General features: G+C 51.8%; 1 protein-coding gene across 1 annotated transcript in view; it reads right to left on the reverse strand.

Moving 5' to 3' along the window:
* LOC140387617 (coiled-coil domain-containing protein 87-like) overlaps positions 1-26,957 on the reverse strand; it is a 160,872-nt gene that overhangs the window by 4,285 nt on the left and 129,630 nt on the right. The window contains exons 13-15 of the mRNA XM_072470809.1: positions 16,392-16,497; positions 13,976-14,076; positions 11,302-11,417 (exon numbers count right to left, since the gene is read on the reverse strand). Of these exons, the coding sequence (XP_072326910.1) occupies positions 11,302-11,417; positions 13,976-14,076; positions 16,392-16,497 (323 nt within the window). The remainder of the gene's footprint in view (positions 1-11,301; positions 11,418-13,975; positions 14,077-16,391; positions 16,498-26,957) is intronic.

Raw genomic sequence — 26,957 nt, forward strand, 5'->3', positions numbered from 1 at the left:
CTTGTCCCCCTTCGGCCACGTGCGCACCTAGGGCGCCTCCATCTTGTCCCGACCCCTCAATGTGCGCACCATGGGTGCCGCCATCTTGTCCCCCACAGGGTCTCCGGACATCCCGACATCGGAACCGCACACGCTCGCCACCCGAAGCATCCGATGGCTACCCGCAGCTCGCTTCGATGACGCTGGACCAATCTCGCCCGCACAACTTGGTCGACGACGGTTAAAATCAACGGCCACGCGACCTCGTGCCTGCTGGACTCCGGGAGCACCGAAAGCTTCGTTCACCCAGATACGGTAAGGCGCTGCTCCCTCGCGGTCCACCCTGCCAATCAAAGGATCTCCCTAGCATCCGGATCCCACTCTGTCCCGATCCGAGGATTTTGTACAGTCACCCTCACGGTCCAGGGCGTAGAATTTAGTAACTTCCGCCTCTATGTCCTTCCTAATCTCTGCGCTGCACTCCTGTTGGGCCTGCACTTCCAGTGCAACCTCCAGAGCCTCACCCTCAAATTCGGCGGGCCCTTACCACTCCTTAGGGCAGCACGGTAGCATAGTGGTTAGCACAATTGCTTCACAGCTCCAGGGTCCCAGGTTCAATTCCCAGCTTGGGTCACTGTCTGTGCGGAGTCTGCACGTTCTCCCCGTGTGTGCGTGGGTTTCCTCCGGGTGCTCCGGTTTCCTCCCATAGTCCAAAGATGTGCAGGTTAGGTGGATTGGACATGCTAAATTGCCCTTAAGTGTTCAAAATTGCCCTTAGTGTTGGGTGGGGTTACTGAGTTGTGGGGATAGAATGGAGGTGTGGGCTTGGGTGGGGTGCTCTTTCCAAGAGCCGGGGCAGACTCGATGGGCCGAATGGCCTCCTTCTGCGCTGTAAATTCTATGACTTACCTTTTGCGGCCTCGCGACCCTCAATGTCGGTCCCCCCTCCCTTTTTGACAATCTAACTGCGGATTGCAAGCCCGTTGCCAGTGGGAGCAGACGGTACAGCACCCAGGACAAGACCTTCATCAGGTCCGAAGTCCAGCGGCTGCTTAAGGAGGGTATTATCGAGGCCAGCAACAGCCCCTGCTGAACCCAACTGGTAGTGGTTAAAACTGGGGAGAAACACAGGATGGTCGTGGACTACAGCCAGACCATCAATCGGTACACGCAGCTCGACGCGTACCCCCTCCCACGCATATCTGATATGATCAATATGATCTGATATGATCAATCAGATTGCGCAGTTCCGGGTCTTCTCAACAATTGCCCTGAAATCCGCCTACCACCAGCTCCCCATCCGGAAGTCGGACCGGCCATACACTGCCTTCGAGGCGGATGGTTGCCTCTACCACTTCCTTAGGGTCCCTTTCGGTGTCACAAATGGTGTCTCGGTCTTCCAAAGCGAGATGGACCGAATGGTCGACCAGTACGGTTTGCGGGCCACCTTTCCGTACTTAGATAATGTCACCATCTGCGGCCATGATCAGCAGGACCACGATGCCAACCTCGATAAATTCCTCTGCACTGCCACTCTTCTCAACCTGACCTACAATAAAGAGAAGTGTGCGTTCAGCATGCGCCCCCTCATGGAACTTCCCGTCCCCCACTGCCCCAAGGCCCTCAAACGCTGCCTGGGGTTCTTTTCCTACTACGCTCAGTGGGTCCCAAATTTTGCGGACAAGGCCCGCCCATTCATTCAGTCCACCCAATTCCCCCTCGCGGCCGAGGCACAACACGCTTTCGCCCGCATCAGAGCAGACATCGCCAAGGCCGGGATGCGCGCAATGGACGAGTCACTGCCTTTCCAAGTAGAAAGCGACGCTTCAGATATCGCCCTTGCTGCCACTCTAAACCAGGCAGGCAGACCCGTGGCATTCTTTTCCCGCACCCTTCATGCCTCTGAAATTCGACACTCATCCGTCGAAAAGGAGGCCCAAGCTATCGTTGAAGCTGTGCGGCATTTGAGGCATTACCTGGCCGGTAAGAGATTCAGTCTCCTTACGGACCAATGGTCGGTAGCCATCATGTTCAATAACACACAGTGGGGCAAGATCAAAAATGATAAAATCTTGCGGTGGAGAATCGAGCTCTCCACCTATAATTAAGAGATCTTGTATCGCCCCGGTAAACTCAACGAGCCCCCAGACGCCCTCTCCCGAGGTACATGTGCCAGCGCACAAGTGGACCAACTCTGGGCCCCACACGACAGCCTTTGTCACCCGGGAGTCACGCGATTGTACCATCTGGTCAAAGCTCGCAATCTGCCCTACTCCGTCGAGGAAGTAAGGACAGTCACCAGGGACTGCCAGGTCAGTGCGGAGTGCAAGCCACACTTCTACCAGCCAGACCGTGCCCGTCTGGTGAAGGCTTCCCACCCCTTTGGACGCCTCAGCGTGGATTTCAAAGGGCCCCTCCCCCGACCGTAACACGTACATTCTCAGTGTGATCGATGAGTACTCCAGATTCCCCTTCGCCATCCCATGCCCCGATATGACGTCTGCCACCGTCATTTAGGCCCTCAGCGCCATCTTCGCTCTGTTCAGTTTCCTCGCCTACATCCACAGTGACAAGGGATCCTCATTCATGAGCGATTAGCTGCGTGAGTTCCTGCTCAGCAGGGGTATAGCCTCCAGCAGGACGACCAGCTACAACCCCGGGGAGAATGGGACGGTTTGGAGGGCTGTCCAGATGGCCCTACGGTCCAGGAACCTCCCAGCCTCTCGCTGGCAGGAGGTCCTCCCTGACGCTCTACGCTCCATCCGGTCACTATTGGGCAGCGCCACTAATAACACACCCCATGAACATATTTTTACCTTCCCCAGGAAGTCCACATCCGGGGTGTCGCTCCCGACTTGGCTCGCTGCTCCAGGACCGGTCCTTCTCCGTAGGCACGTCTGACTCCACAAGGTGGACCCCTTGGTGGACAGGGTTCACCTGCTCCATGCCAACCCTCAATATGCCTACGTTGAGTTCCCCGACGGCCGCCAAGATACTGTCTCACTCAGGGACCTGGCACCGTCAGGTTCCACCCAACACACACCCCCACCAATGCGCCCCCCCCCCCACCTTCCACTGCGCCGCCAATATTGGCTCCACCAGAGCACCCTCCCCTCCCCTTTTCCGCACAAGAGGACGAAGAGGACTTCTGCACGCTCCCGGAGTTCGCCGATGACTGGCCAGCATCAGCACCGCCACCACCGCCATCAGTGCCACCTCCACCACCGCCAGCACCGACTTTACCGCCACCGTTACGCCGCTCCCAACGAACCACCAAAGCACCAGACCGGCTGAACCTTTGACGGACTCCGGACCGTCAACATGGACTTTTCTTTCCCTACCACTGTACATAATTGCACTAATTGTATATAGTTTCACGTCACCCCCACCGGACTCATTTTTAACAGGGGGTGAATGTGGTGAACCACTGTAATAGGAGATGTAAGGTAGGACCTGCACTACAGGTTTGCCGGTAGCTCCTGCCGGCTGGCTCCGCCCATGGAGAACTGTATAAATATGCATGACCTCCAGTGCCCTGCCATTTCGCCAGCTACAGCAGGAGGCCACGTATCTGACTGTAATAAAGCCACAGTTGTACCCAACTTTAGTCTTTGTGCAATTGATTGTGCATCAGGAGACAGAGGAGGTCGGACACGTAAAGGCGCGATTGTGAGCTGCCGGCCCTGACACTGGCTGGGCTGGCTGGGGTGGGGGTGGTCCCTGCCAGGGCCGGAGGGATGAACCACGGTCCCTGGGCCAAGCCCACCCCCAACGTTCACCCGTTCCGCGCCCCCCGCTCACGCCTTTTCTGCGGCCAGCCCAGACCACCTCTCACGCCCTTCTAACAGAGCACCGAGGCAGGTTGTAACATTGTGCACAAGATGTTTAATGTGAAAAAATATAGGTTTGTGCCCTAGCCCCTATCGCTATACCGTGCCCAACACCGCCGCAGTGGCAGCGCAAAAGTAAAACAGCAGGTTCAGTAGCACCAGCCACCTCAGCCTGCTTCTCCCTCTGCAAGATTCCCCTGCAAATCTGAGGTGGTTGCCCCACCCATATAATTCTTATTTTGGCTTCCGGTTGCGGCGATGACCAGCTAAGCCGCACGTTTCGGCGGCTCCAGCTCGAACGGACCTTCGGGCTCTTTTAAGAGCCCCAACGGGGAATTTTCTCGGGACAAAACCCGGTGTGGGATGAGACAACAGGGAGTCCCCCCAGCGAAAAATAAAAATATCGGCGGCGGCGGCCAGATCTCGAAGAATCCTCGAGGGCAGCGGCAGAAGGAAGAAAGGAGCAAGATGGCGGCGGAGGGAGCCCAGGCGACATGGGGACCGGACCAAGATGAATTTTTAAGACGGTGTGTGGAGCTGCTAAAAAAGGCGGTGCTGGCCCCGATGCTACAGGCAATCGAGGGGCTTAAAGAGACACAAAAGGCCCAGGAGATAGAGCTCCGTGTGGTGGAGCAGAAGGTGACTGACAACGAGGACGAGATCCTGGGCCTGGCGGTCAAAATGCAGACGCACGAGGTGCTCCATAAGAAGTGCATCGAAAGGATTGAAGTCCTAGAAAACAGATCACGGAGAAAGAACCTCCGGATCCTGGGTCTCCCCGAGGGAGTGGAAGGAGCTGACGGCGGGGCTTATGTGAGTACAATGCTACGCTCGCTAATGGGAGCTGAGGCCCCCTCGGGCCCCTTGGAAGTGGAAGGGGCCCATCGGGTCCCTGGGAGGAGACCAAAGGCGGGAGAACCACCTAGGGCGATGATCGTGCCATTTCACCGCTTCAATGATAGAGAGGCGGTTCTGAGATGGGCCAAGAAGGTACGGAGTAGTAGATGGGAGAATGCGGTGGTACAAGTGTATCAGGATTGGAGTGCGGAGGTGGCGAGAAGGAGGGCGCGCTTCAATCGAGCCAAGGAGGTGCTGCACAAGAAGTGAAGTTCGGGATGTTGCAGCCGGCACGACTGTGGGTCACGCACCAGGAGAGGCATTACTACTTCGAAACGGCGGAAGAAGCATGGACCTTCATTAAAAACGAGAAACTGGATCAGAACTGAGGGGCTGATGTTGGAGGGGAAACGACAATGCTGATGTATATAGAAATGTAAATTGGGGAGGGGGGGGGGACATTGAGAAATGTGGGCGCCGGTGGGGGGGGGGGGGGGGGGGGGGGGAAGAAGAGACTCAGGCGGGGGATGGGGAATGGGAGTGGGGCGGCAGAGGGAGCTGCGCCACGAGGAGCGGGACGGCTCTAGACAACACAAGGTTTATTTTTCTTGTTCCCGCGTCAGAAAGATGATGGCGGGAAGATAGGTGCAAGGTGGATGGGAGTCCCTCACACGGGGGGGTCAAGGAGAGAGCGGGAGAAGCCGGGGTCAGTTGAAGTCAGCTGACTTTCGGAAGCAATATGGGGGGAGTAACCATGCTAGATGGGGGTCTAGCGGGGGTGGGGGTGGGGGTGGGGGGGGGGATAACTGGGTTGCTGCTGCGGAGATCGAGAAGGAACTGGTAAAAGAAAAGGTGGTCGGGGCGGGAATGCGCCGCCTGGGGGACGGGTGGGTGCGCGGAACCGGGACGTGGGACTGGCCCAGAGAGAGTGATGGCTAGCCGACAGGGGAGGGGGGCGGGCATCCCCCCAGTCCGGCTGATCACGTGGAACGTGAGAGGCCTAAATGGGCCTATTAAGAGGGCCCGAGTGTGCGTGCACTTAAAAGGACTGAAGGCAGACGTGGCCATGCTTCAGGAGACGCACCTGAAGGTGGCAGACCAGGTTAGGTTAAGGAAAGGATGGGTGGGACAGGCATCCACTCGGGGCTGGTCGCAAAGAATAGGGGGGTGGCCATATTGGTGGGGAAATGGGTGTCATTCGAGGCGAGGAACATTGTAGCGGACAGCGGTGGCAGATATGTGATGGTGAGCGGCAGACGACAGGGAATGGAAGTCGTGTTGGTTAATGTATATGCCCCGAATTGGGATGATGCGGGATTTATGAAGCGGATGCTGGGACGTATCCCGGACCGGGAGGTAGGAAACCTGATAATGGGGGGGGGACTTCAACACCGTGCTGGACACAGGGTTAGATAGATCTAGATCTAGGACCGGAAGAAGGCCGGCAGCGGCCAAGGTGGTTTATGGACCAAATGGGGGGAATGGATCCGTGGCGATTTGTTAGGCCGATGGCAAAAGAGTTCTCCTTTTTCTCCCATGTCCATAAGGTGTACTCCCGGATAGATTTCTTTGTTTTGGGAAGGTCACTGATTTCGAGGGTGGAAGGAATGGAGTACTCAGCCATAGCTGTTTCAGATCATGCCCCACACTGGGTGGACCTGGAACTAGGAGAGGAGAGGGAGCAGCGTCCACTCTGGCGACTGGATGTGGGATTATTGGCGAATGAGGGAGTCTGCGGAAGGGTGCGGGGATGTACCGAAAGATACCTGGAGGCCAACGACGACGGGGAGGTCCGAGTAGGAGTAATATGGGAAGCACTAAAAGCGGTGGTCAGGGGAGAGTTGATCTCCATCAGGGCTCACAAGGGGAAAACGGAGGCCAAAGAAAGGGAAAGACTACTGGGGGAGATTTTGAGGGTAGATAAAAAATATGCGGAGGCCCCGGATGAAGGACTATACAGGGAGAGGTGACGACTCCAGACGGAGTTCGATCTGCTCACCACAGGGAGGGCAGAGGCACAGCGGAGGAAGGCACAGGGGATGAGATATGAATATGGGGAAAAGGCGAGTCGCCTGTTGGCCCACCAGCTGCGAAAGAGGACAGCGGCGAAGGAGATAGGGGGAGTTAGGGATGAAACGGGAGCCACGGTGCGGAGAGCAGAGAAGATAAACGAGGTGTTTAAGACCTTTTACGAGAGGCTATATAGGTCCCAACCCCCGGAGGGAAAAGAGGGGTCCTATAGGCCTATCTCATTGCTAAATGTGGACGCCAAGTTGCTGGCAAAGGTGCTGGCAACGAGGATGGAGGATCGTGTCCCGGAGGTGGTGCACGAAGACCAGACAGGGTTCGTAAAGGGAAGACAATTGAATGTCAACGTGCGACGGCTATTCGGGTGATAATGATGCCCCCAGCAGAGGGGGAGGCAGAGATAGTGGCGGCAATGGATGCAGAGAAGGAATTTGATAGGGTGGCGTGGGAGTATCTATGGGAGGTGCTGAGGAGGTTCGGTTCGGGGAGGGGTTTGTCAGCTGGGTCAAACTCCTCTATGGGGCCCCAAATCGGCAAAGGTCGGAGTATTTTCGACTACACAGGGGAACAAGACAGGGATGCCCGCTGTCCCCATTACTGTTCGCGCTGGCAACTGAACCACTGGCCATAACGCGGAGAGACTCCAGAAAATGGAGAGGGGTGGTTAGAGGGGGAGAGGAACACCGAGTGTCACTCTATGCAGATGACCTACTGCTGTATGTGACGGATCCAGTGGGGGGGATGACAGAGGTCATGCAGATATTGAGGGAGTTTGGAGATTTCTCGGGATATAGGCTTAACATGGGAAAGAGTGAGCTTTTTGTGACACACCCTGGGGACCAGAGTAGAGGGATAGATGGTCCACCGCTAAGGAGAGTGGAAAGAAACTTCCGATACCTGGGGATTCGGATAGCCAGGAGCTGGGGAACCTTACACAGATTCAATCTGACACAGCTGGTGGAACAAATGGAAGAGGATTTCAAAAGGTGGGACATGGGCCGCTGTCACTGGCGGGCAGAGTGCAGGCAATTAAGATGATGGTCCTCCCGAGGTTCCTATTTGTGTTCCAATGTCTCCCTATACTGATCACTAAGGCCTTCTTTAAAAAAATAGATAGGAGCATCACGAGCTTCGTGTGGGCAGGGAAGGCCCCGAGGGTAAGGAGGGGGTTCCTACAACGTAGCAGAGACAGAGGGGGACTGGCGTTGCCGAATTTGGGCGACTACTATTGGGCCGCCAACGTGGCGATGATTCGTAAATGGATGATAGAGGGAGAGGGAGCGGCGTGGAAAAGGTTGGAGATGAAGTCCTGCAAAGGGACGAGCTTGAAGGCGCTGGTGACGGCGCCATTACCGCTCTCCCCGAAAAAGTTTACCACGAACCCAGTGGTGGCGGCAACATTAAGTATCTGGGGGCAATGGAGGCGACAGAGGGGTGTGCTGGGAGCCTCGGTGTGGTCCCCGATCAGGAACAACCATAGGTTTGCCCCAGGGAGGCTGGACGGAGGATTCCAGAGCTGGCACCGGGCAGGAATCAGGAGAGTGGGAGACCTATTTATAGATGGGACGTTTGCGAGTTTGGGAGTGCTTGAGGAAAAGTATGAGCTGCCCCTGGGAAATACCTTTAGGTATATGCAGGTGAGAGCGTTCACGAGACAACTGGTGAGGGAATTTCCGCTGCTCCCGACACAAGGGATCCAGGACAGGGTGCTTTCGGGGGGGTGGGTCGGGGAGGGCAAAGTGTCCGAGATATACCGGGAGATGAAAGAAGAGGGGGAGGAGCTGGTGGACGAACTGAAGGGAAAATGGGAAGAGGAGCTCGGGGAGGAGATTGAGGATGGTTTGTGGGCTGATGCCCTAAGCAGGGTAAATTCCTCTTCCTCGTGTGCCAGGCTTAGCCTGATCCAATTTAAGGTGCTGCATAGAGCACACATAACGGGAGCAAGGTTGAGCAGGTTCTTCGGAGTGGAGGGCAAGTGTGGGAGGTGCGGGGGAAGCCCGGCGAACCACACACATATGTTTTGGTCGTGTCCGGCACTGGGGGGGAGTGGCGGGAGTGATCTCGAAGGTGGTGAAGGTCCGGGTCAAGCCAGGCTGGGGGTTAGCTATATTTGGAGTAGCGGATGAGCCAGGAGTGCAGGAGGCGAAAGAGGCCGATGTTGTGGCCTTTGCGTCCCTAGTAGCCCAGCGTAGGATTTTACTCATGTGGAAGGAAGCGAGGCCTGGAGACCTGGATAAACGATATGGCGGGGTTCAGAAAAGTGGAGCGGATGAAGTTTGCGCTGAGAGGATCGGCGCAAGGGGTCACCAGGCGGTGGCAACCGTTCCTTGACTATCTAGTGGAACGTTAGGGGGAAGATAGATAGCCACCAGCAGCAGCCCTGGGGGGGGGGGGGGGGTAAATTGTTTGTGTTCTAGATGGGGAGAGGGGGTGGGGGGAGCATTACTTCGTGTTATTTGGTTAGTTTACTATATTACTTAAACAATGTTATATAGCAGGTATCATGCTACCATTTTGTGTTGATTTGTAAGGGAAAGAATTGTGTTTGAAAACTTTAATAAAATATATATTTTTTAAAAATAATTCTTATTTTGAGCCGCACCAAATCGCAAAAGAACGCTTTAGGCAGAAAGACCGGAAGACACTGAACTATTTTATAACTCAAGGACTTTATATTTTGAAACACAAGACACTCATTCGAAAATACCAAATTCATTGGCATCAGTAAAGGTTGACTTCAAAATCGGCATACTCACGGAGCATGCCGCACCCCAGGACTTCACCTGAGCCCCTCCCCTGATGGGCCGAGTCCCCGACGGCATGGGGCAAGTTTGCTCACACCGTTCAGGGATCTCATGTGGCGGCTGCAGACTGAGTCCAACACCGCCACAGTCGGGGGGGAGCCATTCCGGCTGGGGGGGGGGGGGCCTTCGGCGGGGGCGGGGGTGACTGGTGGGGGGGGTGAGGCTTGTTACAGGGGAGGCAGCTTTTGGCAGGCCCTGTCCACTCGCGCCCGGTACCATGTTGCACGGCACAGCCACTGCAGGCTGCCGGCGTGCCCATGCGCGACCACGGACCCAGAAATTTTACGACCGTATCCAGAGGTAAAGCTGGGGTCTTTACGCTGTGTGGCTGTAGCCCCCCACCGGACGGAGGATGGTACAGGGACGCCGCCAACTTTCTGGTCGTAAGACCAGACAGATGCTGCGGACACAGCCGCAGGATCGGAGAATCCAGCCCCCGGTATCCAATGTGCTATTGGGAAAATCAGCAGCCAGATGCTCCATTCCTGAGGTTAAGTGTTGACGCTGGAGTTCTACAACAGCAAAACATGCGCCGCAACTGGCGATTCAACGACCTTTAAGGAGCTAGACCTGAGGCCATGTAGAACACAATTGATTCCAATGAGAAATGGTGCAGGATTCGCTGGATCCGGGATTGGCATTCAGGAGGCTGATAAGTTGCAGCCGCATATACACACTTCACTCCCCACACACTCCATCCCAGCCAACAAGATGGCAGCAAGATGCGCGGCCCCGTGATTCACCAACGCAGAACTGGAGACCCTACTGGACGCTGTGGAGGACAGGTGGGCGATCCTGTAGCCTGGGGTGGGAAGGAGACTGCCAGCCACGGCCATTCGCCGGGCCTGGACGCAGGTGGCAGAGGTGGTCAGCGCCGTGGGCAGCACAATCCGTAACAGCCAGCAGTACTGGAAAAAACTGCATGACCTCTTCAGGGCGACCAGGGTGAGTAGGCAGCACTGTGCCCCTGGCACTAACCCATTCCCACACACCTGTAATCCTACTCCACCACCCCCAATCCAGAGGGCAGGCAAACCCCCAACCTGCGCCACACACCAGCACCCATACTGGCTGCCAAGGCCGGGTGCCCTGGCCACTGAAGCCACCTGCTACCCACCCCTTGGCCTGTATGCATTGGACTGTCTAACGCTATGCATTTGGCAGGAGGAGGGTCAAGGGTAGGAGAAGGAGCAGTATGGGGAGGAGGAAGATCAGAAACAACTTCAACCTCCAGTGACCCTCCATGCCAGAGCTCTTAGAGACAAGTATATCAAAAGCGTTTTATCTAAATAAACCCATCCATCTCCAATATGCCAACATCCTACAATCTTCACTATTTATCCCACAGTTCCTCCCTTCAGTTCACATTCATGGGTCATGTTCTTTCTTAACTGTAAAGACAAACATCAACACATATTATCATATGGTCCATGTCGAATGATCCATAAAACCTCAACACCAGCTGGGCCGAGATTCACTCTCAGTGCCTTGACTCAGGTGTCCTAGTGTTCCTATCATTGTCTGATCAATGCCCATCAGCCTTCCTCTGATAGCCTGAGCCTTTGAAGTGAATCCTCTGCCACAAACCAAGTACACAATCACTTCCTCCGGCCAGTACAGCATCCTAATCCGCTGCCCTATTTTACTGAGATCCCAGCCTGATATTCACATGGAAATGGGTGAAGCACATTTATTCAAGTACGATTAAATTTCTAGGCCATGTCTCCGATAAAGTTATTCCAGGAAACTTTATTTCATACAAGGATAGGCTACTCATTTTTTTTTTTAAGGCAAAAAAGGTTTACTGAGAACAGAAATACTACCTTCTGATGGAGGTTCTTTTCCTAGGCCTCCAAGCATTACAGTGTTAATATTCCATGATCCAGGGGTAAATTCCTCTTTTATCTGCCGCATTTCTGCAATTTCTACTTCATCTTTCCTGTTTTTTGAAAAAGAAATAGATAAATTAGATCCTTACTCCTGCTATAACGATTGAAAACAAAATAGCCAAGATTTCACAATGATATTCATGCCAACTGTGTTAGTATTCGCCATAATTTACCACTGAAAACGTGAAATTTCAGAACTTTGCACATGCACAGAATAAGACAGAAATTCAGCAGTTGCTGTCAGTCATTCTACCCTCCTCCAGAGGTTTTGCTGTTGAAGGTCTCTCAGAGAGCAAGCCTAAAGCAACCAGTGAATTCATGAAAACTTCCAGTTTCAAGCCATTAATCCTGCTATAAAAATCCTCTAAAGAGTTACATCTTATTGAATGTGGTGTACTTGGGTATTTAACAGTGCAATAACTTAAGAATTCCAGCTAAACACCCTGAATTGCCCGAATTTGATAGTAATGCCATGTCAAATTTCTCCGTTATCGTAAAAATAAAATTTATTTATTTAGATATTTCAGGTTCCAAACAAATCTAATTATATATAATTGACTTAGCCCCCTACTGTACTCCCTCTATACACACAACACTGTGTGGTACAATTTGGTTCCAACTACATGAACTAGTTTGCTAAAGATGCGACCGTAATGGGTCGGATCTCGAACAACAATCAGTCAGAATACAGGAGGGAGATAGAGAACCTAGTGGAGTGGTGTAATGACAACAATCTCTCCCTCAACGTCAGCAAAAATAAGGAGCTGGTCATTGACTTCAGGAAGCGGAGGATCGTACACACCCCTGACTGCATCAATGGTGCTAAGGTGGAGATAGTTGACTGCTTCAAATTCCTAGGTGTGCACATCACCAACAATCTGCCCTGGTCCACCCACATCAGCACTGCGACCAAGAAAACACAACACCTAAGAAACACAACAACTTCCTTAGGAAACTAAAGAAATTCGGCATGTCCACATTGACTCTTACCAATTTTCACAGATTCGCCATAGGAAGCATCCTATCTTGCTGCCTGGCATGGCAACTGCTCGATCCAAGACCGTAAGAGACTACAGAGTCGTGAGCCCAGTCCATTCACGCGAACCCGCCTCCCACCCAACAACTGTCTACACCTCCCACTGCCTTGAGAAAGCAGGCAGCATAATCAAAGGCCACTACCACCTGGGTTATTCTCGTTTCCAACCTCTTCCATCGGGCAGGAGATACAGAAGTCTGAGAACACTGACAGGATCAAAAACTGCTCCGTCCCCGCTGTTACCAGACTCCTGAATGACCCTCTTCTGGGCTGAACTGATCTCTCCACACATCTTCTCTACTGAGAAGTACTACACTCCGTATGCTTCATCCAATGACCATGTCCATGTAATTACATTTGGGTACGATTCTCCAGCCGTGTTGTGCTCAAGCAAGAGCACAAAGCTGCCGGAGAATCCTGGGAAGCTCCAGCGAATCTCTTGACCGCCTCGCGGGATTCACTGGAGTCCCATGAGACGTCAAAGTTGGAACACCGCCCCAAATGGGCGTGACCAAATGCTGCTTGCGGAAGTAGGTCGTAAACCTACTTACAACCTACCTGCTCGAGATCCACTGGCACCGTCAATTCTCTGACCTCCCCAGGAAGGGTTGCAGCTGGTTGCCGATCAGTGCTGGTCCACTCAAACGTGGACCAGGCGGAACAGCACCCAGGGGTCTTCCAGGCCATCGGAGACCTCTGGGTGGTCAGGGTAAGTGCAGGGTGGCCCCTTGGCCCCACCCCTGGAATATGGGCACATTGGCACGGCCCAGCTGGTACCTTGGCACTACCACCCTGGCACTTCCAAGGTGCCCAGATGGTACTGTCAAGCCAGGAGCACTGCCTGGGTGCCAGGGTAGCAGTGCAAGGGTGCCCAAGTGCCAGGGTGGCATTGCCAAGGGTCGGAGGTGAGGGGGGCCATGCCCATGAAATGAGGGTGGAGCAGCGGGTTTGAAGGGTTGGGGAGTGCAGGGCAGGTAAGTTTGGGCCTGGAGGTTGGGGGGGGTGGTGATAGGTGGGGGTCCTAGAAGGGAAGGGGGTGCTGTAAGGGAGCTTGGGGGGTCTGAAGAGGGGGGACCCCCATAGCGGGGCATCTTCACTTGGGGGTTGTGGGGTAGTAGCCACGTATGTGGGGCTGACATTGCCCATGGAAGGAGGGGACACAAACTCACTGAAAGATCGGGGCACCCTATCAAAATGATGGCCCAATCTCTGAGTTCAGCTCCCCAGTTTTAAAAGAAATTCTAAGTGTGGATTAAATTGGTGAGAAACAAAAAAAGTGACAAAGTATCATTGAAAAGCGGTGGGGAACACGCTGGCAGAGACAGTGGGAAACTCCCTGAAAAACCCGCCACAAATTAACTTGGAACGTTTTTGGGAGAATCGTGCCCATTGTGTATTTATCGTATGTCCCATGATTTTCATGTTTGGAATTATCTGTCTCGACTGTACGCAGAACAATACTTTTCACTGTACCTCGGTATACGTGACAATAAAACCAAATCCAAGTCCAATCCAAATCTAATTTCAAATGGTCTATATCTGTGGAACAAGTTCTAAACAGGAGTTGTTTACCATTTCAATTCTGCTTCTCGAGCAATAAGTTTCTTTCTTGCCTCTTCTCCTTCATCTTCACTGTCATATAAATGAAAGGCAACTCCTAAATAGTCAGTGCCCTGTCAAAATAAAAGAATTCAAGAAAGCTCCGATTAATTCTACTAAATCCGAGCCAGTGGCATAGATGCTTCAATGTATTATTTTCTTCTGTTTTTGCCTTTCCCAAGTGATTAAATGATTCAAAAGAGGCTAGAAAATAGTCAACGGCCAAGAGTTGCTCCGAGAAGCAAAATGTGTTGAATAACAAGAGTCCATTTTTACCATGTCAATTAAAGTACAGTCAAAATAAGATATACAATATCCAGTCACTGACCTCGGTCAGGATTCTCCGCCAGCGGGACGCTCCATTTTGCCAGCAGCCCGGGGGTTCCCCGACGGCGGGGGCTGCCCCACAATGAGAAACCCATTGACTGGCCGGCGTAACGGAAAATCCCGCCGGCAGGGTGATTCAGAAATGTGGCGTGGTGGTACGGAGCATCTTTCCGCTTATCATAGAATTTAAGAGTGCAGAAAGAGGCCATTTGGCCCATCGAGTCTGCACTGGCTCTTGGAAAGAGCACCCTACTTAAACCCACACCTTCATCCTATCCCAGTAAACCAGTAACCCCACCTTAGCTAAGGGCAATTTAGCGTGGCCAATCCACATAACCTGCACATCTTTGGGCTGTGGGAGGAAACCGGAGCACCCGGAGGAAACCCACACTGACACGGGTAGAACATGCAGATTCCGCACAGACAGTCTTAGTATAATTATTAGAAATAAAGTAGAAAGATGTCTAAAAGTACAAACTATTTTTCAATGGAAAGAGACACAAATTGTACAATTTTCAAAAGGCAAATAAGTTTATTTTTGAATATATCAGACACTGTACAATATTGAGTGAACACTACTCTATGAAAGATAAAACCCACAAAATTCAATAATGCCCAAAAATTGGCACAGGGACCATGTTGTGCAATTAACCTCTATCCATTGCTCTTGACTCTGCGCTAACTGCTCATTTGCATGATTTCAGCTTGCAGCCAGCATTAAACATGCTGTGGAATGGTTGCACCCTTGAGCGGGGGGCTCAAAATCATGAGAGGTTTGCACAAGTTCAAGTTAGCCCACACTTCTTAAAGCCAGCCAGCACCTCCTAAAGGGGAGATGTAGTTTTATTGCAGCAGATGCTGTAAGTGACTGGAAAAATATCTGGTGTGCAAGAAGAGTGACAAAGGCACAAGGGAGAAAACAGGTTCCAAGCATTTCAAATACAGCAGTGGTAATATTGTTGCAGGAGATGGACAGGACAGAGGTCTTCAATCCACAGGGGACCAGGAATCCTCCAGACAGAGACAAAGCCAATGACTGTCACAATCAATACCAGAGTCTAGCCCCAAGGGCCTGCATGCAATACTGAAAGAAGTTCAATGACCTCATGTATTCAAGATCATATCCTTGCAACTGCACCACTCGCCTCACACTTTGTTCATCGAGCACCAGGTCCTCCCCATCACTCACCGACCAACAATCTCCATCAATCACGACTCATACACTATATGCATAATGTTACCTCATCCTCACACTTAGCACAACGTCACACTCACAGCTTTACTATCACAAAATAATTTAATTTGATAAATGATAACATTAAAAATCAAGGTAACTGAAGTTTAGACTCAAATCTGGAAAAGAACATTTTCTATTAATTAGGTCACAATGTTGGTATAATTAAAATAAATCCTCATTTATCTAAAGTATTCAGGGTAAAGGAGATTAATTTGGATGAATGAGTGGTCCATTACAGTCAAGGGAAAGCTGGCTACAATAGGACCACAAGTCAGAAATAGAACTACAACAATTTAGCCAAGATTCCCCAACTAGTGCTTACATCTAGTGAGGTGCTACAGTGGGGATGTAGCTTTACTGAATTTGTTTTCCAAGGTACAAGAGCAAAAAAGTAAAAATAGAATTCATGTTAAATCACTCTGGCAAACTGTGTGTTTCATTACATCTGGAATTGATTAAAGTTGATTAATCCTTCATTAATTAATACATTTTTTTACAATGGTTGCAGTTGAAATAAAGGGATTTGATCAGGGCCGCCATATAATTGATGAGTTGGGAAGTCACACAAACAAAACAGTCCAACTCTTTCAGTTAACTATAATACCAAGCTGCATTTCCAACACACAAACAAAGCATAGTGTCACCATGAACTGCCCTGTTTCCTTTTCTTCTCACATAAGTAGATCATAAATAAAAGGTCAAGTTATTTTTCATTTCATTGTGGGAAGGGTTGTAAAGGGAGCAAAAGTTTGTTTCAAAAGGGATTAAAAACACAGTGTCTCATTGCAATCTTTTGACATCTCAGCCAACAATCCATCAACATACCTGTGTAGAAACGTAGTGTAAATAATCATGCACTGAAATAACAGTTTGGGGTTGATCTGCAGATTCAAGTGCAGATTTTTCAGCTTCTTTCTTTATAAATAAATATCTGTAAACATTCAAACAGATAATTTAAACACACATATTAAGTACTTGTGTTGGGAACCCGAACGAAACCCCAACTATTTTCAATTTGTAAAACTGTGAGGAAATGTTACTACACCTCAGGGGTGATGACATCATAGACATAGACATAGAACATACAGTGCAGAAAGAGGCCATTCGGCCCATCGAGTCTGCACCAACCCATTTAAGCCCTCACTTCCACCTTATTCCCGTAACCCAATAATCCCTCCTAACCTTTTTTGGTCACTATGGGCAATTTATCATGGCCAATCCACCTAACCTGCACATCTTTGGGAGGAAACCGGAGCATCCGGAGGAAACCCACGCAGACAGGGAGAGAACGTGCAAACTCCGCACAGACAGTGACCCAGCGGGGAATCGAACCTGGGACCCTGGCGCTATGAAGCCACAGTGCTATCCACTTGTGCTACCATGCTGCCCCGAAATGTTAAAATAAACTTTAATTAATCACAGAATTAACCACATTAGCAACAAAGAAATAGATTGACAGTTAACAGTTACAACAGTTCTTAAGTAAAAGAAGAAACCTTAACTTATTTCTTAAACCTGCCACTATATTCCAAATAAGCAAACTAACTTATATTGAATATCACTCATGAATAAAATTAACAACCTGGGTTTTATTTGCTTTTCACTGTGCAGTCTTTTTGGAGAGAGAACCTTTCAGGGTCGAACTGAAACACCTCTGATCAGATTGGAGTCCAGGACCGACTAACTTGTCAGACAGATCTGTCTCCTACCATTAACTAAATCATCTGTACCTAAAGAAGAAGGTATCCTTTCGTATCTTCTTACAAGATGTCCTTTGACTTGTTTAGCTAGGACCAAACGTAGTGGCCGAGACTCTCCAAAATCCCGGCCAAGTGTTGATGCCGGCGTCAAAACCGACGCGAGCGATGCCGGCGTCAACGGGCCTTCAGGCCCATTCACCCCTTCCTAGGGGGGCTAGAACGGTGACGGAGTGCTGTGCGCTGCTCCTGCGCCGAAAGCCGGCCCACCACGGCCAGCGCGGCTCCGCGCATGCGCGTCACGGCCGTCTGTGTCTATGTATCTACATCATGCATTTACAATATGTCCTATGTTTTTTTCATGCATTGAACGATCTCTCTGGACTGTACGCAGATCAATACTTTTCACTGTACCTCGGTACACATGACAATAAATCAAATCAAATCATCTTCCAATAGACGCACCTGAGGGAGAAGGACCGATGCGGGTAAGGAAGGGCTAGGTGAGACAGATGTACCATTCATGTTATGAGATGAGAGTTAGGATGGTAGCCATACTTATAAGTAAGAGGACGGTGTTCAATGTGACTAAGAGGGTTTATAGACCCCGGGGTACGTCATGATCAGCGGTGTTCAGATGGGGCACCAGTGATCTTTGTCAACGTGTACACTCTCAACAGGGACGGCACTGAGTTTGTAAAGAAGATCATGGCGAAATCCAAGGCATAGAACGCACCGACTGATCATGGCGGGGGACATTAACTGTGGACAGGACCCACGGACGGACAGATTGAACCCCAGAATGGGAAAACGACAGGCATGGCTAGAGAACTGAGAGGGCATTCATGGAGCAGACAGGAGCTGTGGATCCATGGAGGTTCATGCACTCAGGTGAGAAGGAGTTTTCTTTCTTCTCGCAAGTACATAGGGTCAATATCCATATCGACTTCTTTGTAGTGAAGGAATCGGTGCTTCCAGGGATAGTAGTAATGGAATATTCCACGATTGTAATCTCCGACCATGCTCCACACTACATGGATGTGAGGTTGGAGATGGGTCGTACCAAATGCCCCACATGGAGGTTGGAAACGATCCTCTCGTCGACAAGGTCTTCTGCCAGAAAACATCACAGGCCATAGACAAGCAGTACATTACTAACAACCGGAACAGGGAGGTCTCACCCTCCACATTCTGGGAGGCACTGAAGGCTTTGATTAGAGGAGAAATTATCACCTATAAGGCATGCAGAGACAGGGAAGAGAAGACGGCTAGGCAGCAACTGATCGACTGAGCTTTGGGTTCTTCTTTTGTTTAGGTTTGTTCGAAGTAGACTTTAGTAGTTTTGGTTTGCCTCACTTCTAATTGTATTTGTACTTGAGTGTGGTTGTATTCAAGGGCGATGGCGTTTGGAGGAGGAGGATGTGGGGTAGTTAGCTGACGGTGTCTGTAGATTTCTCTTTGTCCAATCTTTTGACTTGGTTGGGTGGCCATGTTGGTTTGCTGTACCTTTTAAGTATCCTTTGGATAATGTCTCTTGGTGGAAATGGCTGCAGATTTGGGGGGGGGGGGGGGGCGGGAGGACCCCAATCCGCTTGGTCACCTGGAAGGTTAGGGGGTTGAATGGCCCAATGAAAAGATTTGAGAGTATTTGCTCACGTTATGAGTTTAAACTGCAATATGGTGTTTTTGCAAAAGACCCAATTGCGGGTCAGTGACCAAAGTAGGCTGCACAAGGGGTGGGCAGGAAAGGTTTTTCATTGTTTTCAATGGTAGGGCCGGGAAGGGAGTAAGGGGGAGGTGATATTAATTAATAAAAATGTCCAATTTTTGCCTCTAAGATTTTGGCTGACCCCAGTGGCATATATGTTATTCTCTGTGGCTCCCTGGTGGGCACCCCGGGGGTTATGGTTAATATTACGCCCCAAATGGGAAAATATAAATCTTATTGGTACCCTGCTGGCCACCCTCCCTGATTTAGACTCACATCAGTTTATTTTGGGTGGGAACCTGGGGCGAAATTCTCCCCCAACGGCGGGATGTCCGCCGACTGGCGCCAAAGACGGCGCCAATCAGACGGGCATCGCGCCGGCCCAAAGGTGCGGAATGCTCCGCATCTTTGGCGGCCTAGCCCCAACATTGAGGGGCTAGGCCGACGCCGGAGGGATTTCCGCCCCGCCAGCTGGCGGAAATGGCGTTTGTTGCCCCGCCAGCTGGCACGGAAATGCGGCGCATGCGCGGGAGCGTCAGCGGCCGCTGTCAGTTTCCCGGCGCATGCGCGGGAGCGTCAGCGGCCGCTGTCAGTTTCCCGCACATGCGCAGTGGGGAGAGTCGGTGGGCCCCGATCGCGGGCCAGGCCACCGTGGGGGCACCCCCCGGGGTCAGATCGCCCTGTGCCCCCCCCAGGACCCCGCCCACGCCGCTTGGTCCCGCCGGTAAATACCAGGTTTGATTTACGTCGGCGGGACAGGCAATTCCTGGACGGGACTTCGGCCCAGCCGGGCCGGAGAATCCAGCGGGGGGTCCCGCCAACCGGCGCGGCCCGATTCCCGCCCCCGCCCAATCTCTGGTACCGGAGACTTCGGCGAGGACGGGGGCGGGATTCACGGCGCCCAACGGCCATTCTCCGACCCGGCGGGGGGTCGGAGAATGACGCCCCACAACTGTAACTTGGACCCTAGATTGGATTGTTCCAAGCTTAAATCTCTTGGTACATCGGGAGTGGCCAGGGCTTTGTTGTTTTTCATGGAGCATATGCGGGGAGAGGGGATGGGGGTTATAAATCCTTGCCACTTCTTGTACCCAAGCGATAAAGACTTATCGGTTTTATTACATGTTCATCAGATATGTTCGAGGATTGTTTTTTTTGTTGTAGGTAAATTTCTCCTCCCTTCAGTGGTGGCGGCTAAGTACTCAGTGATTGTTAATTCGCACCATGCCTAGCATTTTGTTGATTTGGCATTAGAATCTGACGCCACACAACTTCCACCATGGGAGGTAAGTTACAACACTATTAGCGGATAAGACTACCAGTACTCACTTGATCCTACCCTGGAGTTGTTGGCAAGTAGGAGAAAGCTGCAAACACAGTTCAAACTGACAGGGCGGTAAGCCAGATATGACGCTCAAGGGGCATGTTTTACGGATACGGGGAGAAGGCCAATTGTCTTTTGGTTCACCGGCTTAAACAGCAGGTGGCCTCCCGGGAGATCACACAGGTAGGCAATTCAAGCAGTAACCTGGTTTCCACCCCTCAGGTTATTGCGGCTTTTGAATCGGTCTACCATGATCCTTATAGATCGGAGCCTCCTGTGGATGGGTCGGTCATGTCTGACTTTTTGGATGCCCCACCCATCCCAACTGTTGAGGTGGAGTTGATCGGTGAGTTGGAATCGCCATTAAGGCCTGATAACATTTTAAAATGCATTTGATTGATGCAATCTGGCAACACCCCTGCTCCAGATTGCTTTCTGATTAAATTTTATGAGGTTCTCGGGGCAGCTGATAATTCTGGACATATTCACAGACTCGCTATCCCAGGGATTGTTACCCTCTACCCTCAATAGGGTATCTCTTTGATTCTTGAGGAGGACAAAGACCCGACAGATTTTGATTCGTACCAACCTATCTCACTGCTGAATGCGACATCAAGTTACTTGCCAAGATGTTAGCACTTCGGCTGGAGTCCTGCCTCCCAAATATAATCTCAGAGGATCAGACGGGCTTCATGAAGGGTCGACAATTGTTGGCCAATATACGCCGCCTTTTAAATGTGGTCCTTTTCCCTTCCTCGGTGTCCGAACCAGAGGAGATTGTTTCTTTGGATGCTGAAAAGGCATTTGAAAGAGTGGAGCGGGAGTATTTAGGTGCGATTCTTGGGAGGCTTGGTTTCGGCCACAAATTTATTTCTTTGACTCGGCTACTGCATAAGGCCCCCCACTGCAAGAGATGTACGAATGTCCTGAACTCTGGTTATTTTCCGTTGAACAGGGCCACAAGGCAGGGTTGTCCATTATTCCCGCTCTTGTTTGCTTTGGCAATAGTGTCACTCACTATAGCGCTGAAGTCCTCTGTTAAGAAGAGAAGAATAAATCGGGGAGGGTGGGGCATCTGGTGTCCCTTTAGGTGGATGATCTATTTTTCTATGTTATGGACCCAGTACCCTCCATGGACCACATAATAAAGCTGCTTAGCAATTTTGACTCCTTTTATGAATACAAGTTGAACTTAGACAAGAGTGAATATTTCCCAGTCAACCCCACAGGTGGGGAGTCCAACTAGGGACATTACCATTTCGCCTTGCCAAGACTAGCTTTCGTTACCTGGAAGTACAGGTGACCCACAACTGGGCCTCACTTTATAAACTAAATTACACTAGTCTGGTTGGCAATATGAAAGCAGATTTGCAGTGGTGCGACAACCTCGCTCTGTCCTTCACGGATAGGGTTCAGGCTATTAAAATGAATGTGCTCCCGAGATTTTTATTTCTATTTCAGTATCTCCCCATTTTTCTCCCCAATATCTTTTTTTGCTGAGTCAATAAATTGATGTCCTCCTTTATTTGGGCAGGAAAGACTCTCAGAATCCGTGGGGCTCTGCTCCAAAGAGACAGACAGTCGGGGGGCGGCTTGGCCCTCCCCAATTTTTTGTTTTACTATCGGGCAGCTGAAAGGGTTAATAAATTGAATCATACAAGTTTGTGTATAAAACCTAGACAGGCTTTAAAATAAAACTTTAGCGCTCACATGGGCTGCTTGGGAAGCTTGAATTCCCACAGACAGAACAAGCTGGCAGAAGGCTGTTGCCACAACAACCAATAAGTCTCAAAGACCTTTTGAAATTATGGCAAGGATATACAATGGGATGTGAGTAAGGGACACCGCAGATGATGCATAGTTCTAATTTTATGTATGTCTAGTAATAATAGAAAGTGCAGTCAGCTACATGCTTGGCCATATTATAATAATATGTATGTGCTTTAATTATGATCAGTAATTATACTCATGTAATGCATCATGTAATTCTAGTTGTCAGTTGTGAATGGACATGGATAATTTCAAAACAAATGTATTCTTTTGATTGGGATATGTTAATTGCTTGAGATAACAGAGAAAAGTATTGACCTGTATTTTCTGTGTTCGGGGAGCTAGCAAGCCATATAGTGGTAGCTGAGATTCCCTGCGACAGCTTGAATAAATAAGGTCATGAGCTGAAACTCTGGGTGCTCTTGCCATGCCCATGAAAGGAGGATGGAGGGAGGGTTTGAAGGGTGGGGATGTGCAGAGCACGTAAGTAGGGGCCTCTGGGAGGTTGGGGGGTGATGGGTAGGGATTGGGAGGGGGTACTATATGATGCAACCATCAATTCACTGAGAGACACGTTGAGAAGTAAACCGTGGTTTTAATCAGCTTACAACTGAGCCTGCCTGTGACCGGTACAACAATGAATGCGGCCCCGCAGGTCAGCTGCCTTTATACTTCCTGTAAGGGGTGGAGCCATGGGCGAGCCCGTACATGCCCCTACATATCCCCTTATGGGTGAAGCTGTACAATGGCCCATAGGTGGAGTCCACGGGGTTAAACACATAACGTAACACGATACAGCAGTAACATGATATCACAGTGCACTGGTGAATTAACAGTAGTTCCATTCACCACATTCACCCCCTGTTTAAAAAATGAAGTCCAGCGGGGGTGACGGGTTTACAGATTCAGTCGGTCTGGTTCCCGGATCGTACGTTGCGACCGCCAAAGCACTGGTGTTGCAGCCATTTCGGGTGGCTGTGGAGCTGGGCATGGAGCAGGCACAGGTGTGGACTCCTGGAGCGGCTCTTCCGGAGCTTCATTCCTGTGGACCGGTGTGGCGGGTGGGAGGGAGCGCGAGAACTATATCGGGTAGGGGCGCTGAACATGGGAGGTTGGTTAGTGGTAGTGGTGCTGAACATGGGAGGTTGGACGGGACCTAGTGTGGGGGATGCAGTAGTGGTCGTGGTGTCGGAGCCTGCGGGCGCCAGGTCCCGGAGGGAGACGGTATCCTGCCGGCCATCGGGGTGTCTGATATATGCATAGTGTGGGTTGGAGAGCAGGAGCTGGACCCTCTCTACCAGGGGGTCGGTCTCATGGCTCCGAACATGTTTTCGGAGGAGGACTGGACCGGGTGTCATCAGCCAGGGCGGAAGCGATGCCCCTGAGGTAGCTCCCCTAGGGAAAACAAACAAGCGGTCATGAGGGGTCTGGTTTGTGGCCGTGCAAAGGAGGGACCTAATAAAGTGGAGCGCATTGGGGAGGACCTCCTGCCAGTGAGAAGCCGGGAGATTCCGGGACCGTAGGGTCAGTAGGACGGTCTTCCAGACCGTCGCGTTCTCCCTCTCCACCTGCCCATTTCCCCTGGGGTTGTAGCTGGTAGTCCTGCTCGAGGCAATGCCGAGTAGGTACTGACGCAGTTCGTCGCTCATGACCGACGAGCCTCTGTCGCTGTGGACATAGCTGGGGAAACCGAACAGGGTGAAGACACTATGCAGGGCTTTGATGACTGTGGGAGTGGTCATATCGGGGTAGGGAATTGCGAACGGAAAATAGGAGCACTCGTCGATGATGTTCAGGAAGTACGTGTTGCGGTTATTGGAGGGGAGGGGCCCTTTGAAATCGATACTAAGGCGTTCAAAGGGCCGGGACGCCTTTACCAGGTGGGCCTTACCTGGTCATTAGAAGTGCGGTTTACACTCCGCACAGATTTGGCAGTCTCTGGTTACAGCTTTGACCACCTCGATGGAGTAGGGCAGGTTGCGGGCCTTGATGTAGTGGGCGAGCCGGGTGACCCCCGGGTGGCAGAGGTCATCGTGGATAGCACGTAATCGGTCATCTTGCGTGCTGGTGCACGTGCCGCGGGACAGGGCATCTGGGGGCTCGTTGAGCCTCCCAGGACGATATACTATATCGTAGTTATAGGTGGAGAGTTCGATCCTCCACCTCAAGATCTTGTCATTCTTGATCTTGCCCCGCTGCGTATTGTCAAACATAAAGGCAACCGATCGTTGGTCGGTGATGAGGTAAACCTCCTACCAGCGAGGTAGTGCCTCCAGTGCCGTACGGCTTCCACGATGGCTTGGGCTTCTTTTTCGACCGAGGAGTGTCGAATTTCAGAGGTGGTGAGGGTGCGGGAAAAGAACGCTACCGGTCTGCCTGCTTGGTTGAGAGTGTCTGCGAGAGCGACCTATGAGGCATCGCTCTCCACCTGGAAGGGGGCGGACTCGTCCACCGCGCGCATTGCAGCTTTGGCGATGTCCGCCTTGATGCAGTTGAAGGCCTGGCGAGCCTCGGCTGCCAGTGGAAAAATGGTGGCCTTAAATAGTGGGCGGGCTTTGTCCGCATACTGAGGGACCCAGTGGGTGTAATAAGAGAAATATCCAAGGCACCTCTTCAGGGCTTTGGGGCAGTGAGGGAGAGGGAATTGGGGGAGGGGGCGCATACGGTCAGGGCTGGGCCCTAGGACCCTGTTTTCCACGACGTAGCCGAGGATGGCTAGCCTGGTTGTGCGGAAAATGCATTTCTCCTTGTTGTAGGTGAGGTTGAGATTTTGGGGGGTTTGGAGAAATCGGTGGAGGTTGGCGTCGTGGTCCTGCTGATCATGGCCGCAGATGGTTACATTGTCCAAGTACAGAAACGTGGCCTGCAGCCCATACTGGTCCACCATTTGGTCCATTGCTCGTTGGAACACCAAAACCCCGTTTGTGACGCCAAAGGGGACCCGGAGAAAATGGAAAAGGCGGCCATCTGCCTCAAACGACATGTAGTGGCGGTCCTCCGGACGGATTGGGAGCTGGTGATATGCAGACTTCAGATCTACCGCAGAGAACACACGGTAGTGTGCGATCTGATTTACCATGTCTGCAATCCGGGGAAGGGGGTACGCATCGCGTTGCGTCAAGCGGTTAATGGTCTGGCTGTAATCAAACACCATCCGGAACTTTTCCCCGGTCTTGACGACCACCACCTGAGCTCTTCAGGGGCTATTGCTGGCTTCTATGACCCCTTCCCGCAAGAGACGCTGGACCTCGGACCTAATGAACGTCCTGTCCTGCATACTATACCGCCTGTTTCTGGTGGCTATTGGCTTACAATCGGCGGTGAGGTTCGCAAAGAGGGGGGAGGGTCGATTTTTAGGGTCGCGAGGCTGCATATGGTGAGCAGGGGCAGGGGCCCCCCGAATTTAAGAGTTAGGCACCTGAGGTTGCACTGAAAATCGAGTCCTAAGAGGAGAGGAGCGCAGAGGTCTGGGAGCACATATAGTTGAAAATTAGTGTACTCAGTGCCCTGGATCGCTAGGGTTGCAGTAGTGCACCCTTGGATTTGCACCGAGTGCGACCCAGAGGCGAGGGAGATAGTTTGTCATGTCGGGAATATTGGGAGCGAACAACGTCTTATCATGTCCGGGTGAATGAAGCTCTATGTGCTCCTGGAGTCGAAAAGGCAAGGTGTCTCGTACCCGTTTACCCGGACGGCCATCATGGAGCTCCGGAGATGCTTCGGTCGTGACTGGTCCAGGGTGACCGCGCTGAGCTGGGGGTAGCCGGCGGCATGATCGGAGGTGCTGGGGCGGCCCCGCGATGGCTGCTGTCCATGTCATTCATACATCTCGGGCGGTGTAGCAGATGGCGGCCCCCGTTGGTCAAGCGTGGCGGGCGGTGAGGACGATGGCGTCCCAGATAGCGGCCCCCATGGATCGCACGTGGCCGGCCGCGTGGGGGAGGATGGCCAAGATGACGGCCCCCATGAGTCGCACGTGTTGAGCGGAGGCGGAGGCGGCAGACACGCTGCCACTTTGCGGGGTCTGCAGGCCTGTGGATCGGGTCTGTGAGTTCGAGTTTTTAGACCTGGCCAGGCAGACCTTGGCGAAGTATCCTTTTCGCCCGCAGTTACTACAGTTCGTGTTGCGGGCCGGGCAGTGCTGTCGGGGGTGTTGGGACTGGCCGCAAAAATAGCAGGGCAGCCCCCCATGATGGGCGGGCGGCCGCGCGGCACAAGCCTGTGGTAGTCTCTGGTCGGGGGCCCACAAGGGGGTCGCGTAGTCGGCGGGGAACGCAATAAGGCTCTGAAACTCGACCTCCAGAGAGGTAGCTAGTGTTACCGTGTCCTCCAGGTCCTGGGCCCCTTTTTCGAGCAGGCGCTGTCTTACATAGTTCGATCGGACCCCCGCCACGTAAACGTCTCGGATAGCGAGCTCCATATGCTGAGGGGCCGTAACGGCCTGGTAGTTACAGTTGCACGCGAGGGCTTTAAGATCGCGTAGGTAGTCATCTAGCGACTCCCCGGGGCGCATGGTGTAGACGACGCGGCGAGATAGGCCTTGAAGCATCGAAGCCAGTGCAAAAAAATTCTCTCGCCTCCGCGGCCTGTGGATCGAGTTCTAGTCTATCAGGTTTGAGGGCTGATTCCATAGTAGTATTTTAAGCTGATTAAATTGATGGGACCATCAATTCACTGAGAGACACGTCAAGAAGTAAACCGTGGTTTTAATCAGCTTACAACTGAGCCTGCCTGTGACCGGTACAACAACGAATGCGGCCCCGCAGGTCAGCTGCCTTTATACTTCCTGTAAGGGGTGGAGCCATGGGCGAGTCCATACATGCCCCGACATATCCCCCTGTGGGTGAAGCAGTACAATGGTCCATAGGTGGAGCCCACAGGGTTAAACACAT

Source organism: Scyliorhinus torazame, chromosome 13 (assembly GCF_047496885.1).
Source record: "Scyliorhinus torazame isolate Kashiwa2021f chromosome 13, sScyTor2.1, whole genome shotgun sequence".
Lineage (NCBI taxonomy): Eukaryota > Metazoa > Chordata > Chondrichthyes > Carcharhiniformes > Scyliorhinidae > Scyliorhinus > Scyliorhinus torazame.